At 41.2% G+C, this 26,351-nt stretch overlaps 1 protein-coding gene across 1 annotated transcript in view; it reads left to right on the top strand.

Annotated features, from left to right (window-relative positions):
* Positions 1–25,595, top strand: part of LOC145415398 (UDP-glucosyltransferase 2-like) — a 137,021-nt gene extending 111,426 nt beyond the window's left edge. The window contains exons 4-6 of the mRNA XM_080284682.1: positions 4,538–4,661; positions 5,320–5,539; positions 25,304–25,595. Coding sequence (XP_080140808.1) covers positions 4,538–4,661; positions 5,320–5,539; positions 25,304–25,595 — 636 coding nt within the window. The remainder of the gene's footprint in view (positions 1–4,537; positions 4,662–5,319; positions 5,540–25,303) is intronic.
* The last annotated feature ends 756 nt before the right edge of the window (positions 25,596–26,351 follow it).

The following is a 26,351-nucleotide window of genomic DNA, read 5'->3' as shown; positions in this document are numbered from 1 at the left end:
TTGTGACCCACAGTTGCCAGCTCATTACTTTTGATGAGCAGGGAAGCTATGACGCCTCCAAAAATGACGTCGATCAGCCAAAAACTTTTTCTCTGACGAAAGTTTTTATGCTTTAATGACAACAAAAGCGTCAATGTGTATGAGCGCAGCCACACCCTAGTGACGACAAATGCGTCATTGTGTGTGGAAGGGTTAATAGAGAATGAAGTAATTATTGGGAAGAAGAAAACCAGATTTAACCTGATTCCAAACAAAAGTATAAATTGCACATGATCCAAGGGTAAATTATTGCCTGAAAGCAACCTCCATGTTGTAGACAGTATAAAAATTTGTAGTTAAACTGAGGCTATGAGGATTCAGTTAGATAACATATAAGATGCAAGACAGCATCGCAGTCCAAGAAGGTACTGTAAAACACCCTAACTTTGGACATTTTTTTATGTGTTTTAATGAATAGCTCTGTGTAAAATGGTGCAATTTTATCCCTGTTGGTGTCATGTGGTAGCCAGGGACAGTACCTACTAAATCCGTATAATAAAAAAATAAAAATAAAAAAAAAGCCACTCTAAACTCGTTTTTTTTTTTTTCTTTCTTTTTTTTTTCAAGTGCCTGAAGTTTGAAACAAATTTCCTAACTTCAGACAGCTCTTCCAAACTTAGGACATCTATGTATTTGCCCTTTAAACATGAGAATGGTTAACAGCACCTATCTCTGGACACACTGTCCAAACATTGGACTCTTTAGAAGTTTTTAAAAAATGTAAAAAGACATAATGGGCATTCGTGGCCCAAGTTATACATATATAAAGAGAAATATCCAAAAATATCTTCTTTTTTGAGCTCATAAATTGAGATCACATTAAGATGCATCATATCACATTGTGGAGAGGTATTCTGGTTATAAATATAACTAAGAACTATTCAGAAACTTTTTCAGATGAAAAATTTTTGTAATAATGCATTGCATATATTCCAAACTGTAAGGGGAACTGACCTCTTATTCCTAAACAAAACTTCACCTAATCATCAAGTAGCTACCTCACTGACTCAACAAATGCATACTGAAATAATATAATGTTAAACACTTCTTACTGGTTCTAATGGCACCCACACACCCACTAACACTCACACAAATCAACAGACACACTCACACACAGGCATGTTATGAAAGCACCATAGAACGTATTAACGAGCTACACACTTTGATCTTATACACACACACACACACACACACACACACACACACACACACCGCTCGCTGGCACAGTGGTAACGTTCTCGCTTGCCAACTGGTGAACGGGAGTTCGCGCCTCGCTTAGGTTGCGAAAAGTTTCATTGATGAAGTGGGTGGTTACTGTCCCCCTTGAGCAAGGGGATGGGTGTGTGTGTGTGTGTGTGTGTGTGTGTGTGTGTGTGTGTGTGTGTGTGTGGAGGTCACAGCCTTGCCCTTAGATGGGACTATATGAGCTCTCAGCTCCCTTCCGGGAGGGTAAAAAGCTGGCGATCACAACCATCAAGTGATCATGACCGACCTGGTGAATTACACACACACACACACTTTCCTAATAGGCCTGTGCTTGTAAAACACACACACACACACACACACACACACACACACACACACACACACAAAACACCTATAGTCTGTATTTTTCCAGTAATTTGTCTGTCCGAATTTAGGAATTTATTGTGTAAAATAAAGAAATATTCATTAAAACAGTCATAGCAAGATTATTCTTGTATATATTTTAAAATAGTTTACTGCTAAGTACTTACAACACTTTTCCATATATAATCGCACTAATCACGTTCTTACAATTGAAACTGTTTGTTCTGTGTGAACAAAGTTTTGCGGGGTTAAAAAATGCCGATTATTTTTCCATTTGATTCATATATTTTTTTTTCACTCACATATATTCAAGCTAGTTTAATAGAACTTATACATAATAATCTTTGAAGATTACCCTACCTACCCATATCATTATTTTTTGCAAATATCACACTCTCTTCTAATAAACTTGAATTATTACATTTTTTTCGCAAAATGTCCGAAGTTTGGGCGCTGTCCGAAGTTATGGTGTTTAACGGTACTCTTCGGTATGAAAAACTCATGTAGTTATGAACATGCAATATCTGGGAGGATTCCACTCTGAAGTGAAAGTGTGACACAGGTGTCGCTTCTTTGGCCCACAAACCTTACTGAGGTGATATTCAGGTTATTAAGATAAGGTTGTAATCTCATGAGCCCAACAGTGAAGATAAACTGAAGAAGTACGTAGAATGATAAAAGAAATGGGTCAAGTGTGCCTGGACCATATCCAGCAAGGTCACTCATATGGATAAGGAGCCATCTCATCTACTCTTTTGATACCCTCTGTTGAGATGTGTTTTTTCAGAATTCTTTTCCGATTCCCTACACCGTGCTTTAAACAACTGCACATAATTTTTTGACCTGTATTCGTTTCCTTACGGACTAAAGCACGTATATACGTTTCACGGGTGACTGTACATGGAGTGACGGAATCGTCTAGAGCAGTGGTCAGTGGTGAACACTTTCTGTTTAAAAATATAAACCGATGGGCAAGATAAGATGTTTCATTTCATAGTTCCCGTGCACAGCAGCATCCAGTCTTCCCTCTTGTCTGCTTTAATTTATTTGCATTTCTTTTTGGCAGGGGGGGGGAACTGTTAATGGACTTTTAAAAATTAATGCATGTTAGGTATTTCTGTGAAACCTTTTGTAGTGAAAGAGGTCTATTGATGAAAATCCGTTGCATCACACACGTCGCATTCGACAGGCAAGCACAGCATACGTGTTAGGGACAGGAAAGATGTTCACCAGATGAATCACTCCATATAGGACAGATATAGTTGTGGTCAGTACAAAAATATTGCATCTGGAGATTTTTTGCGGGAACACATATCGAATGAAAGTCTATCATTTATGTGATATAGTCCAACACCTTTTTAAAAGAAAGGTATACAGTAAGAAAACATCACATATATAATTACTCAGAAATTAGCAGGATCGCCTTAGCCACAGAGTAAATTAATTTTCAAAGATAAAGTAAGTAGATATGAAAAAGGGGCTGGTATCACTAACATGAAGTAGTTGAATTGTCGTGGACAAAAAAGTGGAAAATCTCATAATGAAATTGCAACAATAATCTGCTAAACTGTACACACACACACACACACACACACACACACATTTACGCGCCTACATGAGAAGCGTGCCTTGATAAAAAAAAAGCTTGCAAGCACTTTCAACGGCACTGCTGCTGTAGCTGTTGTTGCTAACACCACAGTCATCCTACAGGAACAGTATAAAACGCAACAATGTTTAGAGTGCGCCTCACCAGGGGCGGACTAGAGTCCTTCCCACAGCAAGGTGCAAATAAATGTATGTTTGGCTCCCAATTGGACGTTGCAGCTGCTTTGCGCAACGCACAGTATATATTACTTAAGTAGGCTCCTCATCAGAACCGCTCTGTTTCTGTGTGTTTACCTTCTCTCTCTCTTTCTCATATACAGTATATATATATATATATATATATATATATATATATATATATATATATATATATATATATATATATATATATATATTAGCAGAGTAGCCGGTTTATGATCCTTGATTATGAATTGGCCTCTCTAATGAATTTTTTGAATGGCCAATGCATTGCTGCACTTGGCTTTCACAGCATTTTCAGGTTCTAGTAAGTCATTCCCAACAAGTGGCGTTTCTTAAGGTAACTCAATCGCCTAAAGGCTGCAATAATGTTATAAAAAAGACGTCATCGTAGACAATAGTGAAATGTGCCAAAAGCAAGCTGAGTGCCAAGCTCACATTAAGAGTGTGAGGTACCGTTAAGATTAACTAATATGAATTGTTTCGAAGTGACAGTATCTAGTATCGTAACTAGCTTGTGTTCGATAACAGCTAAAACTTCCTCTTCAAGACATTCTTTACGAAGGTTTGTTAGATAATTTCGACCAGCGTTATAAGTCACAGAACTCAGTCCGAAAATATTGAACTTCTTGTGGTTATATTGCAATGACACTTTTGCAGTCAGAAACCCTATATTCTATTATGTAAGGTTAGAAGAATGGTGTTCAAGTGTGTGTGTGTGTGTGTGTGTGTGTGTGTGTGTGTGTGTGTGTGTGTGTGTGTGTGTGTTGGCAAATGGAGATAAAAGTTATATTGATGGATGAAATCATGCCCAACGAGAGTTGTGGTTTACTGTATTTGTCCTCTGTAATTATAAATCGAAACTGATTGAGTTAGGCAACCATAAATGGTGGGTACAATTAATGTGTGTATGACAGTATGCAACAGGCAATTCTTTCTAGGCCGCTCATTCATCCCATATTTCAGTTTCCTCCATACAGAATAACTTGTTTACTGTGCGGTCTTTGTTAGGATGGTCATCCCTTGCTACGAGCTCTAATGTGAACACAAGTTTATATTAACTGTTGAAGAGTCTAGATCCGTGCGATCTGAAATCGGTGACGTGTTGTCGTTGTTCCTGGTGTAGGCAGCTCTGGTAGAAGCGTTCAGGCGGGTGCCGCAGCGAGTGGTGTGGAAGTATGAGGGTGATGACCTGGATCTCCCACCTAACGTCATCACTAGGAAATGGCTGCCACAACAGGACATTCTTGGTAACTATCAATCTTTTTTTCTTCTCAGGTGTTTCAAGTGCTTTCTTCAGTGCACCAGAATGGGAGGATTATTTTTTATAAAGGACCTTTTATATTAGTTTTTTTTTTTTGTTTTTTTATTCACCTGCATTTGGACAGTCGGTATACTGATTAAACTTGATAAAACTGGAGAAATACGTTTATATGTGCCTTTTACAAACCAAACTCTTAATGAATATTCCAGGTCATTCATATATTAATTGCCTACCAAAGTGAAGATTCTGGGGATAATTGCACTTCATTTCGTATGAAATAGGGCTGAGGCTTAATATTGCTTTTTCTTTTTGTTTCTCAGAAGTCACAGGGTCATTGACACTAAAACCCTGATTTTGTTTCGAACAGAACCGAATACACACTGGGTCAGTTGAGTTCATCTGAAGGAAAGAAAAATAATGAAAGAGAATTCAGTTTTGCTAGAACATACAGGGCAAGCTGTTTCTTATATTATGTCTGAGTGTGAGAAACAGCCTGTCCAGAACATGACTCAGTTGACCGGATGTTGTTCCTTCATTTATTATCTCAATCCACATGTCCAAGCAATGTTTTAGATAATGTCTGATTAAGCTGTCCTTGTTCAGTGGCTCTGAGATAGGTTAGGTAATGTAAACTGTTATTTCAGGCCACAAGCAGACTCGGGTGTTCATGTCACACTGCGGTAACCTGGGCATGCAGGAGGCACAGTACCACGGGGTTCCTGTGCTGGCGGTCCCCGTTGCCTTCGATCAGTTCCGTAACGCTGCACGTATGGCCCGGAAAGGTTATGGTGTGGTCCTCAACTGGCGAGACCTCACCTCAGACTCCCTGGTGGACACCATCACCACCCTCACAACAGACCCAGCGTAGGTGTTCTTTTTCCCCTTACCAAAGTAGTCGGGTTTGTAGCTGATAAAAACATGTGATAAAGAGGCTTTTCTCTTTTCTTCGAGGTGCTAATTTTATTAGAAATTTACTATCTACATACCTAGGCTGCTTCCCCCAAGGAAAGGGAGGTGGCCGAGACAGGACAGTACACTACCAATTAACTTATCCACTCAAACACATTCATTCCCATCTTAGCCCCAAGGGGAGAAGGAACAGATCCTCACCACACCACACCGCACGAGGGTCAACTGTGCAGTGCAATCAGTGACATCCGCAGCAGGGCCTGACAGCAGAGCTGGTTTACCCCTGCCACATCATAATAGGCCCATCCCCTTACCCATACCTGACCTGATCAACTGATCAGACCAAATGCGGGAGAATATCCCCTCAGGGCTGCGTCATCATCTATTCATTCACAGTTTTTCTCCAGTCATTTATGTCACGCACAGCCACTCTTCCTTGCTCAACAGACATCCCTCTCGCATCCAATGCTCTCTTCACACTGTCCTTCCATCCAGTTCGTGGGCTTCCTCTCAGCCTTACACCTTTCACATCAGATGTAGTTATCTTTTTCACCAATTGCTCATTATCCATTCTCTCCATATGCCCAAACCATCTCGCAACACCTGCTCAGCTCGATCAGCCATCACCCGAACAACTCCAGTTCTCCACACTTCATCATTTCTCACTCAATCCATACACGTCACTCCACACATACTCCTCAGACACCTAATCTCCATTACATTCAAACTTTTCCTCTCTGCTACGCCCATATTCCATGTTTCAGCCCCATATAATGTAGTCGGTACCACGACACCCTCATATAGCCGTCTCATTACATCCGTTCTAAGCAAATGACATCTAAACACTTTTTTCATCCCTCCCAGCACCTTTCCTACTTCATTCATTCTAAACTACACCTCAGCATCTGTTCTTCCATCCACAGCAACACGTAACCCAAAATACTTAAAACACTACCTCCTCAACCATTTAAAACTATATTCATCCTTCTACCATATATCAACCTCGTACACTTCATCACTTTAACTTATTCTCATTTACTTTCAATTTCCTCCTTTCACACACCCTACCAAACTCCTCTACCAACTGTCTCAGTCTCTCCTCTGAATCAGCCACCAGTGCAGTATCATCCGCAAACAGCAGCTGCTTCAGATTCCACTCTCTACCATCAACATTCACCAGATTCAGATCTCCATCTAACACTCTTGCATTCACCTCCCTTACAACACCATCCATATAAATATTAAGCAACGAAGGCGACATCACACGTCAGTGCTGCTGCCCCACTCTCATGGGAAACCAATCACTCACAGTATTTCCCATTCTTACACACGCTCTACTATTTACCTAAAAACTCTTCACCCCTTTTAGTAACCTACCATCAAGTCCATACAATCTTAAAACAGTCCACAAAGCCTTCCTGTCAGTTCTATCATAGGCTTTCACTAAATCCATGAACGCCCAAAACACATCCTTACCTTTCACTAAATACTTTTCACATACCTGTCTCACGGCAAACACCTGATCCACGCATCCCCTCCCTCTCCTAAATCCTCACTGCTCATCACCAGTCACTCCCTCTGTACTCTCTCTAACGAGGGTACAGAGGAGATTTATTTCAAGTATTCAAGATATTCAAAGGACATGATAACATGGCTGTCGACAAATACTTCACAGTTGATACTCGAACTACACTAGAGACAATGGGCATAAAATAATTGGCAAACGATTCCAGTCGCATGAAGCTAAGCATTTCTTCTTCACTGGAGCTGTAAATATATGGAATAAACTGCCCTCCAACGTAATAGATTGTAATACAGTACAAACCTTTAAAGGTCGCCTGGATAAGTATTTGGCATCCAACCCCCAGCTTAATATGTTTACTCCTGAATAAAGCACTTGTGTACGTATGATTTTCTGTTTTATTTTATTTTAGTTTTTTTAGAGCCTGGATCAATTTATTAAATGCAAATATAGTATATGCACAGACTAGGATATGCACAGATAGCCCTGAGTTAACGGTCACTACTCATACTTTCGACCTGTGATGGGCTGTGGATCACTGAGGGTCCCTGATAGTTACGTGGCCACCATCGGGATTTTTTTTAATATACCAGGGGTCACTGCTTCAGGAGGTGACTTGTTTGCTTGTCCTGCATGGGAAAGTTCCTAGTCTCAGTGGAATGAATGGAGCTGGGGCCTGATTGACTGCTGCCTACATTAATAGCGCCAGGCAAGGCTGCCACACCACCCCTGAATATCCACACTGTGCACTGTGCAATTTCCACACTGTGTCCACAGACGCCCCGTCAACTCAACGTACCCGTACAGCAACATGCATTAATTATTTATTTATTCGATTACTCATTGTACTTTACTATTTTCTCTTTCAGGTTATTCATACTGGTAGCTTATAGATAATGTATTATATAATGTAGTTTTCTTTTTCAGTCTTTTCTATGCAATTTCCATGTCAGTTTTTCCATGCTGCGTGGTGGTTTTTCTCACTTTTTCTTGCCAGTTTTGGCTGGAGGGTTTGGAGGCGGGGGGAGCCTTCTTGCTTTACTATCCTTTTCCTTTAGCATGTAGAGTTAGATCTTGTAGTCATAGTCTACTCTGTACCAAACAGCTTCGAAAGGACCATAAGGTCTGTTGCTGTTTGCTTTCCTTTGTACTCTTAATTAACACTCTACCATACACCTTACCTACAACACTCAACAGACTTACACCCCTAAAGCTAGTACATTCATACTTATCACCCTTACCTTTATACAACAGGACCACACAAGCACTTGCCCAGTCAACTGGCACCATACCTTTCACAAAGCACACATTCAACAATCTTACTAACCAGTCAACAATAGTCGCTCCACCACCTTTTGGGCATTCCACAGCACACCCATCCATACCTGCAGCTTTCCCTGTTTTCATCTCCTTTATTGCCACCTGCACTTCCTCCATCATGATCAAAGAATCATTCAACTCTCCTAACACATTTATTCCTTGCACCCTTCCATCTGCCACAATCTCAGCCTCCCTTTCCTCCTCCACATTTAGCAGTCTTTCAAAATACACTGCCCATCTCTTCTTTATTGCATCCATCTCAATTAACATCCTTCCATCCTCTGCTTTTACTCGCTCTTCCTACAAGACTCTCTCTTTTGCACCCTTTTCACCTTCTTCCAAAACATTTTCTTAGTCTGTTGAAAATTCTCAGTCAACTGCCTACCCCACCTCTCGTTTGCTGCCACTTTAGCATCACGCACAGCCCTTCTCGCCCTATTCCTCTTTTCCTTATGCCTCTCATATGACACCTCATCCTTCCTCTGCAGCCATGCTTCATATGTATGTCTCTTCCCAGCCACAGCCATACTTACTTCCTCACACCACCATTCACTTCCCTTTCTTACACCACCACCCACTCGTCTCACACCACACACCTCTTCTGCATGCCCCATCGCAGCCCTCTTAAACAACTGCCATTCCTCCTCCACACTGCCATTCTCCTGATCTTTCAGTGCATTCCATTCATCTTTCAATTTCTCCTGATACTCTATCATTTTCACTCTTTTATCCAACTCATTCACTTTCAAAACCTCCCTGCCACACTAACTCTCTTAGCTTTCACCCATCTCTTGCCTACTCTCAATTTTCCCTCCTCCAGATAGTGGTCAGACATACCTCCACCCTCCCCTCTCAAAACTCTCACATCCAACAATCTTCATATTACATTCCTGAACACAACTACATATTCCATTAATGCTCCATCAACAACCCTTGCACCCTCCTGGGTCACCCATGAATACTTATAAATATCTTTCTTCTCAAACATGGTATTTCCAATCACCATCTCTCGCTCAACACACATCCCTATCATTCGTTCCCCATTTTCATTTCTTCCAGGCACACCATGCATACCAACTACACCTTCAACTGATACATTTCCCACTCTAGCATTCAGATCTCCCATCATTTCACATTCGCTCTAAAACTCTGCAAACACTCATCAACATCATTCCAGAAAGACTCCCTCTCTTCATCCTTTTCACTACCAGGCCCATATGCGCTCACAAATACCCACAACTCACGTTCAAATTTCGCTTTCACCCACCTTAGTCTCGATGACACCTCCTTGCATTCAATTACACACTGCTGTACTTCCGGGCTCACTAACAAGGCCACACCTTCTCTTGTCCTTCCTCTATCAACACCTGACAATCTTCCATTCACACTTCCAAACTTAGACTCACCTTTCCCTTTCATCTTTGTTTCACTCAGAGCCAATACATCCAACTTTCGTCTCACAAACATTCTCCCAATCTCCTCCCTTTTAACCTTAATCGTACTACATCCATGCACATTCATATACCCAATCTTCAGGGTATGGGGGTAACTCAGTCCCCCATCCCTTTCTATGGCCTGTCTCTTTTTAGGAACCAAAAAACAGAGGAGGGAGTCCCTACTCCCCTCACCTCACCTCTTTTAGTCGCCTTTTACAACACGCAGGGAATACGGTGGCAGAATAGACCAATTTCTTCAGACCAAAAATCGTCTATCTATCTATCTATCTGTAGCCCGACGCCCTAATCCCGCAAAGGGTGGCCGCAGACAAAACGCCTCCAAGTCACTCTGTCACCCACCAATTGACTACCCTCCCCCCAACTCACTCCCCCCTCCCTCATATACCTCTCAACTCCATCCCTCCACCTCATCCTCGGTCTACCCCTCCCTCTCCCTCCCTCCACCTCACCTACATACACCCTCTTAGTCTTTCATTCTCCATTCTCTCCACATGTCCAAAAATCGTACGTATTATATATATTTTTTAATGGAAAATATGTTTAATTTCAATATACTTATGGTCTTTTAGCATAAATATGCATCATATAATAAATAAATACAGTGTTTTTAATGCCAAAATATCACTTGACTACGGAACGCGCTGTGATTGGTCATGACGTCAGAATAGTGGCTTACCAGAGCCACGGCCCAGTTGATCGACAGCTTATTGTGTTTACGTCTGTACTGTATCCCTATAAACATGTCCCAGGCAAGCAGACGTTATTACTATTGCTTTGCGCCAATGTGCAAAAGCACCACGAAGGCAACACCAAGTAAACGTTTTATAAGTGTCCCAAAAGATAAGAAAATAAGGAGGTAGTGGTGGGTGTCTGCTCGTCGTGACTTCCCCATGCTGGAATACGACTGTTACTGCTGTGAAGACCATTTTAATGTAAGTACTTAATGTATTATATTATTATATACTTCCCCAAAATTACCATGATATGGTGTTGTGATACGACTGTGATTGCTTGTGGGCGTGTTGTGCTGTAACAGGTTAGTGTTAGCTCAGAGTAGCTTGGTTAGTGTCTTATTTTCTTTTTATAGTTTCAAGTACTGAAGTATATAAAGCCTGTGAATTAACAGTCTCACACCTGAAACACTGAGTTTACATAAGAATGAGATTTTTTTTTTTATCAAAGTATCTAAGTATCTTAATAAAGTGCACTGTCGTTCTCAGTGTTCAGTAAATCCTTAAAGTGTTCCCTCCATCTATTCACTACCTCTCCTTTCTCTACGAACATTCTGCCATTCTTATCTTTCACTCCCCTACTGCTTCCTTTATCATCCTGTCATACTTTCCTTACTTCCTTCAAGAACAGTTTCTTGCATTCCCTCCAGTTCTTACTCAGATTTCTGCCAAACTCTTCATCCGCTCTCCTCTTGCTCTCTCTTACTAACCTTTTCACTTCTCTCTTCTCTTCTGCATATAACTCTCTCTTCTGCTTCTCAACGTCTCCCATTCCCCTGTTTCCCATCCAGTCTCTATAAGCTACCTTCTTTTGTTCCACAGCTTGCTTCACTTCATCATTCCACCATGATGTCCTTTGCACTCCCTTGCGTCTTCTCCTCACCCCACACACTGCTTCACATGCCGCACATAGTTCTTCCTTAAATATCTTGCACACTCCTTCCACCTCTTCCATCCGTTCTAACTCATACCTGCCCAATCGTTCTTCCACTATTCTCTTGTACTCTACTTATTTCTCTTCCTCTCGCAACCTCTCTACACTCCTCACAGGAACTGTTTCCTTCTGTCTTCCCCTAAACCTATTCATCCATCTCCTTTGCAACCTTTTTTTGGCCACTACCATGTAGTGGTTAGACAGGCCAAACATGATAAAGTTGCTGTACCAAATTAAAGAGACTGATAAAGTCGTCAAAATTTTACATCTGGAGCCTGAAAATCTGTTGATTTCCCATATTATACAGTTCCTACAGCTACCAACTTGAGTAACACACCTTTTCAACTTAACATGTTTCATAGCTGGATGACGGAGTCCTTGATAACACTGAATTATCATCAGTATGTCTACTTTTGGTAGACTGCCACCACATAACCAGGAAGGAGGCATACCTTCTGACATGGCTGACTCTGAAAAAATGAGAGAACATTATCTGCTACTGTTACTACTAGTAGTGATCTAATCAACTCTGAAATGTATGGCACAAATAATATATCCAAACAAGGCCTCAGCCTACTGTTATATATGTTTTGGTAAGTTTTGGGAAGTAACCACCCATTTTTGTGTAGAAATTATTTTTCTCATATTTTGTAGGTTGTGCTTAATCTTACGTATAAAACTAATCTACTCAACCTAACCTCACCTAACCTATTCTTAACCAATCTGTACAAGAAAATAAGTTACTTAACGGTAACCCGCCACATCCCGACCACTTTTCCACCACTGACTTCCCCCAGTCCCGACCATTTTTGGAATTTTTTTTTTTTTGGCTCAAACGTCCGCTTTTGGAGAGAAACATCGAAAAATCATAAAGAATCGCTAACTCGAAACAGGTAGCAGTACCTCCTCACCTTACTGTGTTTTCTATCAGGCTGGCTCCAAAGAAACGAGTTCTATGGGAGTGTAACCATTCCACACCACTCATAAACGGTATTTATTTATTTGGTACGAATTTATGTGTAGTATGAGAGAATATTGGTTTTCACACAGTAATATAGGCAATATAAGCATTGTTTCACTCATGAAACACATCAACATACCTGACCTTTTTTGACGACATTACCTGATCATCATTTCTGACTGTTTCTTCCTCTAATGGTATGTAAAGTTTGTCCTCCACATTGTCATTGATTGGGGAATCACTGGCCCTGAATTTCGTACCGTGGCATGCCATGGCCAGGTCGCTGGTAACAGGTGAATTGCTGAGACAATGGCGTGCTGGGGGGGGGGAGGTCATGCTGGGTAAGGCATTGTCCCTGCCTGGCATCTTGTAGAGGAAGGTGTCCCATGTATACGTACCAAAAATCACTCGCGAAAATATAAAATTGTGCAAATTAGGGACCTTGCAATTGATTCGCGTTTATGAACGTCAATGGGATTGGCAGTGACAAAACGTGTGGACGTTAATTCACGTCGACGGGATGCCGCGGGTTAATATTGGTGGCTTCTACCCAAAAATACCTATGTTTTCCTTTCATTATAATACACAATGTAAAACAGATGAAGGACTGCATAGATGTGGCAGTGTGGTGGGTAGGGACATACTGGTGGGAGGCAGGTGTGAGGGCGGGCAGTGAGTGATTTGTGTTCCTCTGGTGAAAGGAAACCGTATCTATTCAGCTATTTCCACGTTAAAGTCTCAGTTTGCCTTTATCTATTTATCTATTAGAATTAATGCACGTTGCTATTAGCTTGCCAAATAGGCATGAAGATACAATAAACACTTACTACATCTTTTGAGGAAGGATCGGTGGCCATCATATGGTAAAGTAGTGTTGACACGGATCGGCTGTGTCGTCTGCAGTACCAGCCACCTTGGTAGTGACGTCATAACATGGCGCCAGCTTTTTTTGTGTGCTAATTTTTTCCGATTTTAAATTGTCTATCATAAAAAACACCATTCACATTGAAAAATTACCCTCACTGCTTTGTTATATGAGGCTTTAAGATTGTATTTTATTCATTTCCTCAAGTAGAGGAAACTGGTCTATTCTTCCTAACACAACCTGGACGCTAAGTAGTAGTACCACCCCATAGTGTGGCCAGATTGTGTCCCTCCCATCACAGGGGGAATCTGGCTGCAATTTACGCATGGAATATAATCTGTAACTCAGGTTGGAAGCACCCATATCGTTGTGAGACTTGCCACAACAACAGAAGGAGGGATTGCAGGCAAAGAGACGCATAGACGGTATAAATTTTCTTTTCAAGAGGTGAAAGTGTTAGTGTTTAACCCTAAATGTGTTGGTATTAATTTTACGCCTAGAGTAAAATCACAAATAATCATAATGTAACTGACATGGAAAGTAAATATTTCCCCCAAACACATACACTCAACTATCAACAAATCACTCCTGACTTCATATGGATAAAAACTGGAAGAGGTAAATAATTTATATCAGCTCCATGACAGAGGAGTTTCACTTCTAATACGAGTACTTGCTACTAGCAACTTTACTTGAGTTTTCAAACTTAAGTGTTAGATGCCTCTCATAAAGATGTGTGCATATACAGTCAGGGAAAGGTCTGCATTACCCACTGTTAGGAGCATTGGTGGTCGATGAATAACCACGAAGCAGCAGCCAGACCCCACATGTCTGGTAACTGTGAATGGGAGGGAGGGTGGCAGGGGGTGGGAGGGTTTGGAGAGTTGCTCACGTCACAGTTCAATAGCCAATGATAACGCATCTGACATATTCTCAAAGTGCAAACGCGGTATTTTGTTTGTATGGTATCACATTGTTCTCGGAGTCTGTCTTCATTACTGCATATAACTCGTATAATACATGTTTACTGTCAGAGGTATGCTTCTTTGCCTACGTTTTGTAATGTTCGATAGCAATGATAGTTACAGAGACTGATCTTATAACTAGGACTACCCATGTCATTCTGTCTGAAGGAAAATGAAGAGTCTGTTAATTGCTCATATATATTATTATTTTATTACACACTACCCTAGACTCTGAGTTTATGATGAATAATTACCAGAATAACACTGGAAATGTATGCAGGCAGATGTTTCTAGTGGGATGACAGAGGATAAATTATTAAAGAAATTTATAAGAATTTACACACACACACACACACACACACACACACAATTATATACACACACATATATATATATATATATATATATATATATATATATATGTGGCCTTGTTTTTGAGTCAACACAAAATATATGTTGTATCGTTATGAATATCTCTTGGGGAAACGTATCACGTTAACCCGCCATGTCCCGTTGATGTAAATATACATCCGAATGTTTTGTCACTGCGAGTCCCGTTGACATATATAAACACGCCACAATTGCAACGTCTGTCATTTGCAGACTTTTAAAATTTTGCGCGTGATTATTGGTACTTATACATGGGACACCTTCCTCTACAAGATGCCAGACAGGGACAATGCCTTACCCCACATGACCTCCCCTCCCTCGTATGCCATTGTCTCAGCAATTCACCTGTTACCAGAGACCTTGCCAGTAAAGACATGTCATGCCATGGTACGAAATTCAAGGCAAGAGTGATTCCCCAATCGATGACAATGTGGAGGACAAAGTTCATGTAGCATCAGAGGAAGAAACAGTCAGAAATGATGATCAGGTAATGTTGCCAAAAAGGGTCAGGTATGTTGATGTGTTTGGTGAGTGAAACTATGCTTATATTGCCTGTATTACTGTGTGAAAACTAATATACTCTCGTACTACATATAAATTTGTACCAAATAAATAAATAAATACCATTTATGAGTGGTGTGGAGTAGTTACCCTCCCACAGAACTCATTTTCTTTGGAGCCAGCCTGATAGAAAACCCAGTAATGTATGGGGTACCTGTAATCAGTATTTTAAACCTCAGGTGAGTGATTTCTCTGAATTTTTTATGTTTCTCACCAAAAGCGGAGGTTTGAACCAAAGAATATTTTTTTCCAAAATTGGTTGAGATTGGGGGGAGTCAGTGGTGGAAAAATTGGACGGGATGGGGCGGGTTAAAGTTGAGAAGGAATGAAAGTATTCAAACCTCTGTCCGAACCCAGCAAGCTTACATAACTTTCCTGATAACACTAACTCTACAGGTATCTACGTATTTTTTTTCTTAAATAAAATGTTAGCGTCATATTGTCATCTATCCGTACAAAATTAACTCAAACACACCATCCAAGTCATACACTGCAGACTTACATGTAATTCCCAACCTATCACCAAACCCTCCTGTGCCCCCAGTCCCCCACGTCCCCGTCCTTTACACACAGTTACCAGACACATGAGATCTGGCTGCCGCTTCACACTCAGCCGTCTCACTCCAGTGCTTCAAGAGGTGGGTAATGCAGAACTTTCTCCGACTGTACAGTTACTTCCGTGTATCAGTTTGAATATAGCACATTCTGTTTTCTTTTTATGCTTTCCAGTGCTGTGTGGATGTATATCAAGGGTTTATTCATATTCTTGATTACATTAGCCTAGTCACAAGCTGTGCAGGCCACAAGCGGTAAGATGTGATATAATTTTTTTTTTTTTTAAGTATTTTTTCTAGGTTCCAAACGAGAGAGATAAAACGAGAAGCATCTTTCAGAGCGTGCAACGCCCACGTTTTACACTCGGTCAAAGGCCAAACCCGTGACCATGTCCTGTGATCATGACCTTTGATGCATTGCTCTTAAACTCAAATTGCTTCATCCATCCCAGACCATAAGTCCACCCTAAGTTTGGTCCACATTCTATGAAAAGTGTCCGAATTAACCTTATCCTGTGACCATAACTTTTAATTTAATGTTTGAAAACAGAACTACTTCATCTGGGGATAGCCAAACGTTCCACCAAGTTTGGTCTAAGTCGCATCTAAGTGATTTGATAAACCGAACCTTTGATATTGCCTGATGATCCTACCTCAGACCAATTGTTCTCAATACGGCAACACTTTATCCGTTACTGTTCCACAACCCTTCTACCAAATTTGATCAAAATATAATCAACGCCGCATGAGCTGAATTTGTCTTTCACCTATGACCTCTTTTGCCCAAAATTTAATCAGTCGTTCTTCAGTTGGCAGTCATTCATTATACAAATTTTGGACCGATATTTTCCCGTAATCATGCGAGAGGACAGACAAATATAAATGAATTTATTAAATGCATAGCCACGATGGGTTTTCATTTCGTGTTAAGGTGTAATTCGTATAATAATTAGTATCATAGGCCAGCTCATGTTGTGGAGTAATAAATCGCTCATTTCTTTTCACCTGCATAATCACGACATTCAACTCAACTTACTTCAAGCATAACTCTACCAGGAGAGTCAAGTAGCTGACTACTGCCATTACCCCTCATAACCCTTGCACTGGTAATAATTCTCCTCTTTCCTCATTATTAACCGCTCAAGTGATCTCTTTCTTCCTCTTTGCTTCATCTACCTCTGGACATATGCTTTTGCGTCATTTGCCTAGGGCCAGTATTCTTTTCACACATAAATAGGAAATAGAGGGAGTCCTGCCAAATCTTACAATCTGGAGATTGTAATCTTTCCTCTTGGTATATGTCATTTTTCCAATCTGAATACTGAGGTGAGGCTAACTTGGCCAAAGACTCATTTCTCTTATAAATGCTGAGATGATGCAAGAAATTAAAACAAATATATTATACCAGCCACGAAGAAGGGCTGTGGAAAGGATCTGTAGTCGTTTTCTGTAACAAAACGCCAAGAAATAAACCACAATAGGCCACAAACATCCGGCCAGTTAAAATAGATGAATGATAACTCACCATGTCGCTTGATATACAGGAGGGATAACTTAGGTATTCCAAATGTTGCAGTAATGAACTGATGGGGGCTTATGGGATTGCAAGAAAATTCCTCTTTTGAATATGTAGCCTACATGCCGTTTTCCAAACCTGATGTTATAGATAATTGCCAGTTTTTATTGGGCTGATAAGCAGATCATACTATTTTAATACCCCAGACACATTCGTACAGTTAAAATTCTTTTACCTTTACAACTGTTTCTGTTGGATCTAGCGAAAACCTGAATCACTCAAATCGTTAGTTTCAATAGAAATATTATTAACATGGCCCTGTGTGTGTGTGTGTGTATGTATGTATGTATGTATATATATATATATATATATATATATATATATATATATATATATATATATATATATGTTAAACGGCCTTTGAGGCCAACGCCACCATGCCTGTATCCTTCCTCATGCTGAGTTATCCTTGTACCCCAACTTTCAGCCTCTTGGGTGCTCCGGTATGGCCGGCTATAAAATTTATGGAACATACAATATACAAAGACCAAGAATTTCAGTAGTACGTACTAGCAGGGGTACCTGGCATTGCTAGGGCAAAAAAAGGCGAACACACTAATCCTATTTGTTCTAGTTCAATCTTTCCTGCTGCTCCAGAAAGACCATGGACAGTCACGGAAAGTTCCGCATTACCCACCTCCCAAGCACTGGTGTGAAACGGGTGAATGTGACGCGACAGCCAGACCTCATGTGTCTGGTAACTGTGAGTGTGAAGGAGGGGGAGGCGGGGGATTGGAGTCAGAGGAAGGCTTAGTGATAGACTGGGTATCACGTGTAGGTGTGCAATGTATGACTTGGTCGGTGTGTTTGAGTTACTTTGGTAAGGACAGATGACAAAATGATGCTAGTATTTTATGAAAAAAAAAAAAAAAAAAAAATGCGTAGATATCTGTAGAGTTAGTGTTGTCACGAAACTTATGGATGTTTGCTGGATTCGGACAAGTTCGAATGCTTTCATTCCCCCTAGACTTTAACATGAGACGTTTCCCCAGGAGATATGCATAACGATATGACATATATTTATGTACTGTGTGGACTCGAAAACAAAACTATATTATCTACCACCTACCTATCCATCTATCTATCTATCTATCTATATATGTAAATTCTTATAATTTTTTTTATTTATCCACTGTCATCCCACTGTAAATATCCGCCTGCAAACATTTCCAGTGTTATTCTGGTATTTTTTCATCTCGAACTTAGAGTGTAGGGTAGTGTGTAATAATAGAAAAAAAAAAAAAAAACAATAGGCCCTATGTGCGATTAACAGGATTCTCGTTTTCCATAATCAGAATGACATGGGAAGTCCTAGTTATAAGATCGGTCTCTGTAACTATCATTCCTATCGAACATTAGAAAACGAAGGCAAAGAAACATACCATTGACAGTAAACATATATTGATACTGTTACGTGATCAACTCTCCAAACCCTCCACCCTCGGCCACCCTCCCTACCACTCACAGTTACCAGATATGTGGTGTCAAGCTGCTGCTTCGTGACTATTCGTCGACCACCAATGCTCCGTACAGTGGGTAATGCGGAACTTTCCCTGACTGTCCCTGTTATGCTTTTGAAGAGGGGTTATAAGAGGTCTAGGAACTTTCTGCTTCGGCTTTCGCAGACTAATGCATAGTATTTGTGCGCACTTACTATTACCGGTGACCTCAAATAACCTTCAAAGTGACCTCAAATGACCTCCGAGGTCAACCTCACATAACCATGTCCGAACTGGGGGTCATGTGAGCCTCCATGCCAAAAATTGGGCTGCAGGGGTACCTGGTGTTGTCCGGGCCAAAAAGGCGAAAGCTCTACCAGTGACCTTAAATGACCCAGATCTGTATTTTGACTCCCCTAGAACCATCCTTGGGTCACCCTGATTCCAAATATTATGGGTCTGAGGGTCTCTGGCCCTTGGTTTGGGCATGACTGAAGGACAAACAAACAACATGGCTCTTTTATGTAGCCTATTCAGATTATACACACACACACACACACACACACACACATATATATATATATATATATATATATATATATATATATATATATATATATATATATATATATATATATATATATATATATATATATATATATATATATAGTCATTACTCGTTTTACGATGTTTCGGGTTACGATAATTTGTTACAGCGATAATAGAAAAGTTTCACCCCAAAATCCGATTTCGATAAATATCCCGCTATAACGATTTTGCCATCAGGAAGCACCAGGCACACGCAAGGTGACTGTCGCTTGTCTAAGGCAAGATGGTGGCCCCAGCGTGAAGGCATTGTTATTGTTCAGATCCCACCAGCCCTTCAAAGCCCTGTCTTTTCAACTTGTTCATGTGTGCCCCCTTGTTATCGTCACCTCTCAGCCAAACATCATACTACAGTACGGTAATCCCTTACACTTACTGAAAACTGACAAGCACAGGCGTAGGTAGAGACACTTTAGCATAGTCTGGTGCACTAGCCCTCACTGCCTCCCGTATGCTATGTTCTGTCTTCTTTATTTTATGAACGGTTGACTCATTCACCCCAAACATACGGTTCCGAGACAATTCCCCGTCAAGTCAATTCACCGTCAAGACATGGACGATTCCCCGTCAGGACAGTTTGCACCCTGGGCGATTCCCCGTCATTCTATAAATATACTTATCATTGATTAATTACTACTTTAAAAACTAATTTTCAGGGGGATTTTATAACTCATATGGGTAAAAAAAATAGTGTACTGTACTTGCTAAGTAACTTGGTATGTAAATAAAAGATGGGGAATAGTCCTGATGGCGAATTGTCGCCGACATTCCTTCCCTAAGTTTGTCCAACACTTTAACTTTCTCTGTCAGCAACATCAATATACGAGTCCGTTTTGGTGTGTTACCACATGCATCACTAGCACCACACTTAGGCCTCATGTTGACAAACAAGGCAAGCAATCACTGGAAAGCGAAAAATAAGCCACAAATAACGATTCGCCAGTCAGGCATGGTTTGACTGTTGGATTCAAACTGACTATGTGGTGCATGGTAGACCTCCCCCCCCCACACACACACACGTGTATGCGCACTGGCAGCGGGTAGGCATTTTTATATTTTATTTATTTCTCTCGTATATTAATATTATTTATTTAAATACAATAATTTTGTTTTAATTATTGTACGAAAAATTTGTATAACCGAAATCACGTGAAAAAAGTTTGCATGAATTAAGGGATTACTTCTGTGGATTTGTGTGCCCAGTTGTAAGGTCAGTGCCTGTGTAAGCCCCAGTGCTATGGTTGGTGCAGGTATGGGTCCCAGTGCTAAGGTTGATGCAGGTATGGGCCGGATTCCCCTCCCCCTAACCTGTTCATGTCTGAATCAGAGGTTGACCACTAGTGCCTGTAAGCACAGGCTGTCCCCCAGCCTTGGGAGGGACGACTTGGAGACGACTTGGACCAACACAGGAAGGAATGAAAGTGGGTTATCATTTATGGTTCAGTCTTGGTTAGGTGACTTTGGGAAGTTGAGTTGACATAACCCCCCTTTTATAATGGGTTTCAACGTACCGATTTACAATAAAATCGGTATACGATAAGGTATGACCTGACGTAACCCCATCGTAAAGCGAGTAATGACTGTATATATACTGTATATATATATATATGTGTGTGTGTGTGTGTAATGGAGTGCTTTTGTCTCTCTACCGTCGCCAAACTACAGGACTCAGCTTTTCATCGGCTTCTCCATGGATTTGCGCCACTTTTTCTTCACAGTAGCTAAAATGCAAACTAGGATAGTTTCCAGAAATTTTGGCTTGTGCAGACTCTAAAAATTTCTTAATAGCTTCTACGTTTGGAGTCTGATGATATCTTTTACCTTTTCTATGTGGTCCTCCGTACGACGGATATTCTGGTACAACGCAACGAGGCGATATGACTCCTTTGGATATTTTTATGGCCTCGGGCACACCCCAAAAGGCCCTTAACGTCTTTTGCTCTTGTCAGTATCTCTTTTGTAAGTGTTCACACTATGGCTTTTCTGGCACGACGCAACATGCGGTCTTTTTTTTTGGGGGGGGGGAGGGAGATGAGGGTGGGGAAGGGGACTTCATCATATGCCAAAGGGTCACTCAAAATTTTTGCTTTTGGATTTTTTTTTTTTTTTAAATATATCTCTTACCGTTAATAATAATGATGCTGCTCACAATATTCACACTACAGGCAAAACGGCTAACTGACAAACACGAATTATTCAGCAAATTCATCACTGGCCTAACTGTGTTAAAGAATCCAAAGTAAAGTCTGGGAAACACTGATGTAATCAGGCAACAAATTTATTACTTATAAATTGTAAGAAAGAAAATGTAACCAAATCCCTACTTGTTTCTTGGTAATAAAAAGCAGAGAAATTTAAGTGCAAAATAGATCTCAGTAAATTCATCATGTGGTAGGAAACACTTGTCAGAGTAATTTTTTTTTTTTATGCGAGGAAGAAGGAACCAAAGGCCATGAGCCCGCAGTAACAGTTCCCTCCAAGAGAAAAACAAAATACAATAGAGACTCAAATTCAAGATCCGATCATTTTGAGATGCCTGGACACACTGCGTTTGAAAGACTGGAGATCATAGGCAGCAGGAAATACAGACAGAGGGAGACAGTTCCAGAGCTGACCTGTTGCATAAATGAAAGACTGGGAGTAACGGTTAACTCTTGCATTAGAGAGCTGGACAGAAAAAGGATGAGAGTTTGCTGCCAGACGGGTGCTACACGCCCGTCGTAGAGGTGGAGGAATGCAAGCAGACAGTTCAGAGGAGCAGTGACCATTAAAGTAGCGATAGAAAAGAGATAAAGATGCAACAGTGCGGCGAAGAGACAGAGGTTGAAGGGAGTCAGTAAGAGGAGGAGAGTTAATGAGACGAAAAGCCTTTGACTCCACCCTATTGAGAAGAGCTGTATGAGGGGAGCCTCCCCACGCATGAGAGTTGTACTCCACACAGGGGCGGATAAAACCCCTGTATAGAGTCAACAATTGTGCAGGGGTAAAGAAAGAGCGGAGTCGGCTTAGCACACCCAATCTCTTGGAAGCAGATTTTACAAGAGATGTAATATGATCTTTCCAAGATAAGTCCCGAGTAAATGAAACCCCAAGCATGTTCAAGGATGATGCAGGATTAAGCTGAATATTATTAAACATTAGTGGGTATACCTGTGGAAGATTTTGTCAGGTTGAAAGGTGTAAGAACTGAGTCTTTGATGCATTAAAAACAACAAGATTATTTTTACCCCAGTCAGAGATACGAGCCAAGTCAGACATTAGGTGTGCCATAGCCTCACCTCTTGTTTGTTGAAGTAACTGTTGAGATGGGCGTTGCGGGAACCGAATGGAAAGGTGAAGGGTGGAGTCATCAGCGTATGAGTGGATAGGGTTAGATGTACAGCTTAGATGATCATTGATGAATAAAAGGAAGAGAGTTGGTGATAGGACAGAGCCCTGAGGAACACCACTGTTGATAGATCTAGAAGAACGATGGCCGTCTACAACAGCAGCTATAGAACGACCAGAAAGGAAGCTAGCGATGAAGGCACAGATAGAAGGATAGAAACCGTAGGAGGGCAGTTTGGAAATTAAAGATTTATGCCAGACTCGATCGAAAGCCTTTGAGATGTCAAGTGCAATGGCAAAGCTTTCGCCAAAGTCCCGAAAAGAGGATGACCAGGAGTCTGAAAGGTAGGTGAGAAGATCGGCAGTGGAGCGTCCCTGACGGAACCCATACTGACGATCGGAAAGAAGGTTGTGATAGGAAAGATGCCTTAAAATTTTTCTATTAAGAATTGACTCGAAAACTTTTGAAATACAGGACGTTAAAGCAATTGGACGATAGTTGGAGGGTTGGGAGTGGTCACCCTTATTTGGGACTGGCTGAATGAGAGCAAACTTCCAGCAAGAAGGAAAGGTACAAGTTGACAGACAAAGACGAAAGAGTTTGCCTAGGCAGGGTGTAAGCACAGAAGCACAGTTCTTGAGAACAACAGGAGGGACCCCATCAGGCCCATATGCCTTGTTAGTACTGAGGCCAGTGATGGCAGAAAATACATCAACTGAAGAAATTTTAATGTCAGCCATGAGGAAGTCAGAGGGGGAAGTGATGGAGGAACAGCACCGGAATCGTCTAAGGTAGAATTGGAGGAGAAAGTTCTGTGCGAAGAGATCTGCTTTATCAGTAGAAGAAATAGCTACAGAACCATCAGAGTAGAAAAGAGGAGGGAAGGATGATGAGGTAAAGTTGTTAGAAAGATTTTTGGCAAGATGCCAGAAGGAGCGGGAAGAATTCGAGTTGGAGAGTTGAGAGCATTTAGTATGGATGAAATTATTTTTAGTAGAGCGAAGAACAGACTTAGCACGATTCCGGGCAGAAACGTAAAGATGATGTGATTCAGGGGTGGGTTGGCTCCGGTACCTTTTGTAGGCCCTCTCCTTGTTGCGGACAGCATTAGAACAAGCGTGATTAAACCAAGGCTTTCTTGCGTTAGTCAAAGGATATGAGAAAGGAATGTATGCTTCCATGCCCGAGAGAATAACCTCCGTAATGCGCAAGGCACACTCAGATGGCTCACGGCCATGGAAGCAATAATCATTCCAGGGAAAATCAAAGAAGTACTGCCTGAGGGTCTCCCAGTCTGCGGCTCCAAAATGCCACAGACGACGTTTCCCTGGAGGGTCCACAGGCCGTACCGGAGTGATAGGACAGGTTAAGGTAATAAGGTTGTGATAAGAGGAGCCCAACGGAGAGAAAAGATTAACAGAGTAAGCAGAAGGATTAGTTGTGAGGAAGAGGTCAAGTATGTTGGAGCTCTCTCCAAGGCGGTCAGGGATACGGGTAGGGTGCTGTACAAGCTGCTCTAGGTCATTAAGGATAGAAAAGATGTAGGCTTGTTCACCAGGTGGATCCGTGAAAGGAGAGGAGAGCCAAAGGTGGTGGTGAACATTGAAATCTCCAAGAATGGAGATTTCAGAGAAGGGAGAAATGGATAGAATGTGTTCCATCGTAGAAGTAAGATAGCAGAAGAATTTTTGATAGTCAGTAGAATTAGGGGATAAGTAAACAGCACAGATATATTTAGTCAGAGAGTGACAGGAAAGCCGAAGCCAGAGTGTGGAGAATTCAGAAGAATCAAGTTCAGGAACACGAGAGCAAGATAAGTCGTTGCGTATATATACACAACAGCCACCTTTGGCTTTGAAATGAGTATAGAGAAAGTAGGAGGATACAGAAAAGGGTTTGCTGTCAGTTGCCTCAGACAGCTGAGTCTCCGTTAGAAAAAGAAGGTGAGGTTTAGAGGAGGAGAGGTGGTGCTCAACAGAGCGAAAGTTAGAGGAAAGGCCGCGAATGTTGCAGAAATGAAGAAGAAGAGAGTCAGACAGTGGTTCCAGGCACCTTGAGTCGTCACCGGGAGAGGGGCAGATGGTGGGGGCATTTATGGTCCCCCCCCCCTGGGGACTCCGAGGCTTGATAAAACGACGCCATTTTGGGTAAATTTTGAATAGGAAGTGTAGTGTGTACTGTGCATGTAGTTTGGTGAAGATAGTTAGAGAAATTTGTACTGGAGAGCATGCTGGCCTACTCTCTGTGTAACTGAGACACTGAAAAAGTTCAGCAAAGGGGGATGGTCAGGAACTAGTCCTGAGGGCTAATGAAACGGGAGCTCCAGCACTCCCTGTCATCAGCTTTCCATCCACCTCGGGAGTACTGCCCTGCTCGACTGGTGCTACAGTCTACTTAATTACTGGCTGATGTTACACAAACATAATTTTTTCCACATTTTAAGATCAAGCCTCGAGATGAAGGGGCTAAAAAGGGGTTTGACCGTTGCTAATGATTACTATCACATACAGATATCAAGAGAGACTGGCTCATGTGTCGGCCGCAGTGAAGGACCAGCCAGAGACTCCTGCACAGCGGGCGGTATGGTGGGTGGAATATACAGTTCGTCACCACAAGTCTCCTCACATTGTGTATGCTGGCAAGCAACTCCACCTCCTTCAGTATATCATGCTTGATGTTCTTCTTTTCTGGCTCTTCATCTTGGCTACCCCTGTAATTCTTATTCTCTTCTATCTCAGAAACTGGCTCAATACATATTACTCAAAGAAAGAGAAAACTGAGATTCGAGAAAAGCAAGATTGAGTTTGCATCACAGATCAGCCAAATATGCATTGTTCAAGAAAAGTGAAACATGTAATTTAACCCTTTGGCTGTGGCACAGAGGAGTCACGAAAATTATTACAGTGCAGCAACCAAGCCAGATGAGTAACCACTGAATAATGGTTTCACATGCACATTAACTTCTTGAAAAGAGTGCGATAAATCCACTCATGAAATATTTATGTAACACTTGCCAGGGTTTTGAAGTTATAGTGGTCAAAAATTTCCCAGAAGATGAAAAACTGGCAGCTGCCTGAGCACGAAATAGCCCTGTGTGAGGATGAGTGAAGTAACAGTTGGCACATTGTACCATAATTTGTGTGTTATATGCCAGTTTCAAGACATTTTCATACCTGGTCCTCCCTACGCTGTTGTCGGCCTTAGAGTCCATTGCAGCGTCAAATATATATTTTTTTAATCAGATTGATCCTTACATGGGTGTTAACAATGTGGTAAGTGATTAGGAAGCGTTTGAATATATCTCCTGGTAACCACCTTACATTTCTTTCTAGGCTCAACCTTGGCGGTGGGGATTAGAAATGGTGGTTGGCTTAATAAGCCATATTTACATGATGTTGATCATTTCAGAAACGCTGTGGTGCTAGGTTGAAAATCTCAGTCATATGACGTATATTCCAGCCCTCTAGACCCAACTCATGAGTGGTAAGTCACAACCCACAGGTTAAATATTAATAACCCTGCTAAACACGGCATTTATCACCGAATATATGTTGTTTG

The sequence above is a fragment of the Coenobita brevimanus genome, chromosome 102 (genome assembly GCF_032717465.1).
Source record: "Coenobita brevimanus isolate Jiangsu-jjx chromosome 102, ASM3271746v2, whole genome shotgun sequence".
NCBI classification, from domain to species: domain Eukaryota; kingdom Metazoa; phylum Arthropoda; class Malacostraca; order Decapoda; family Coenobitidae; genus Coenobita; species Coenobita brevimanus.
Note: the sequence above shows the minus strand (reverse complement) of the source record. Positions and strands in the feature narration are given on the sequence as shown.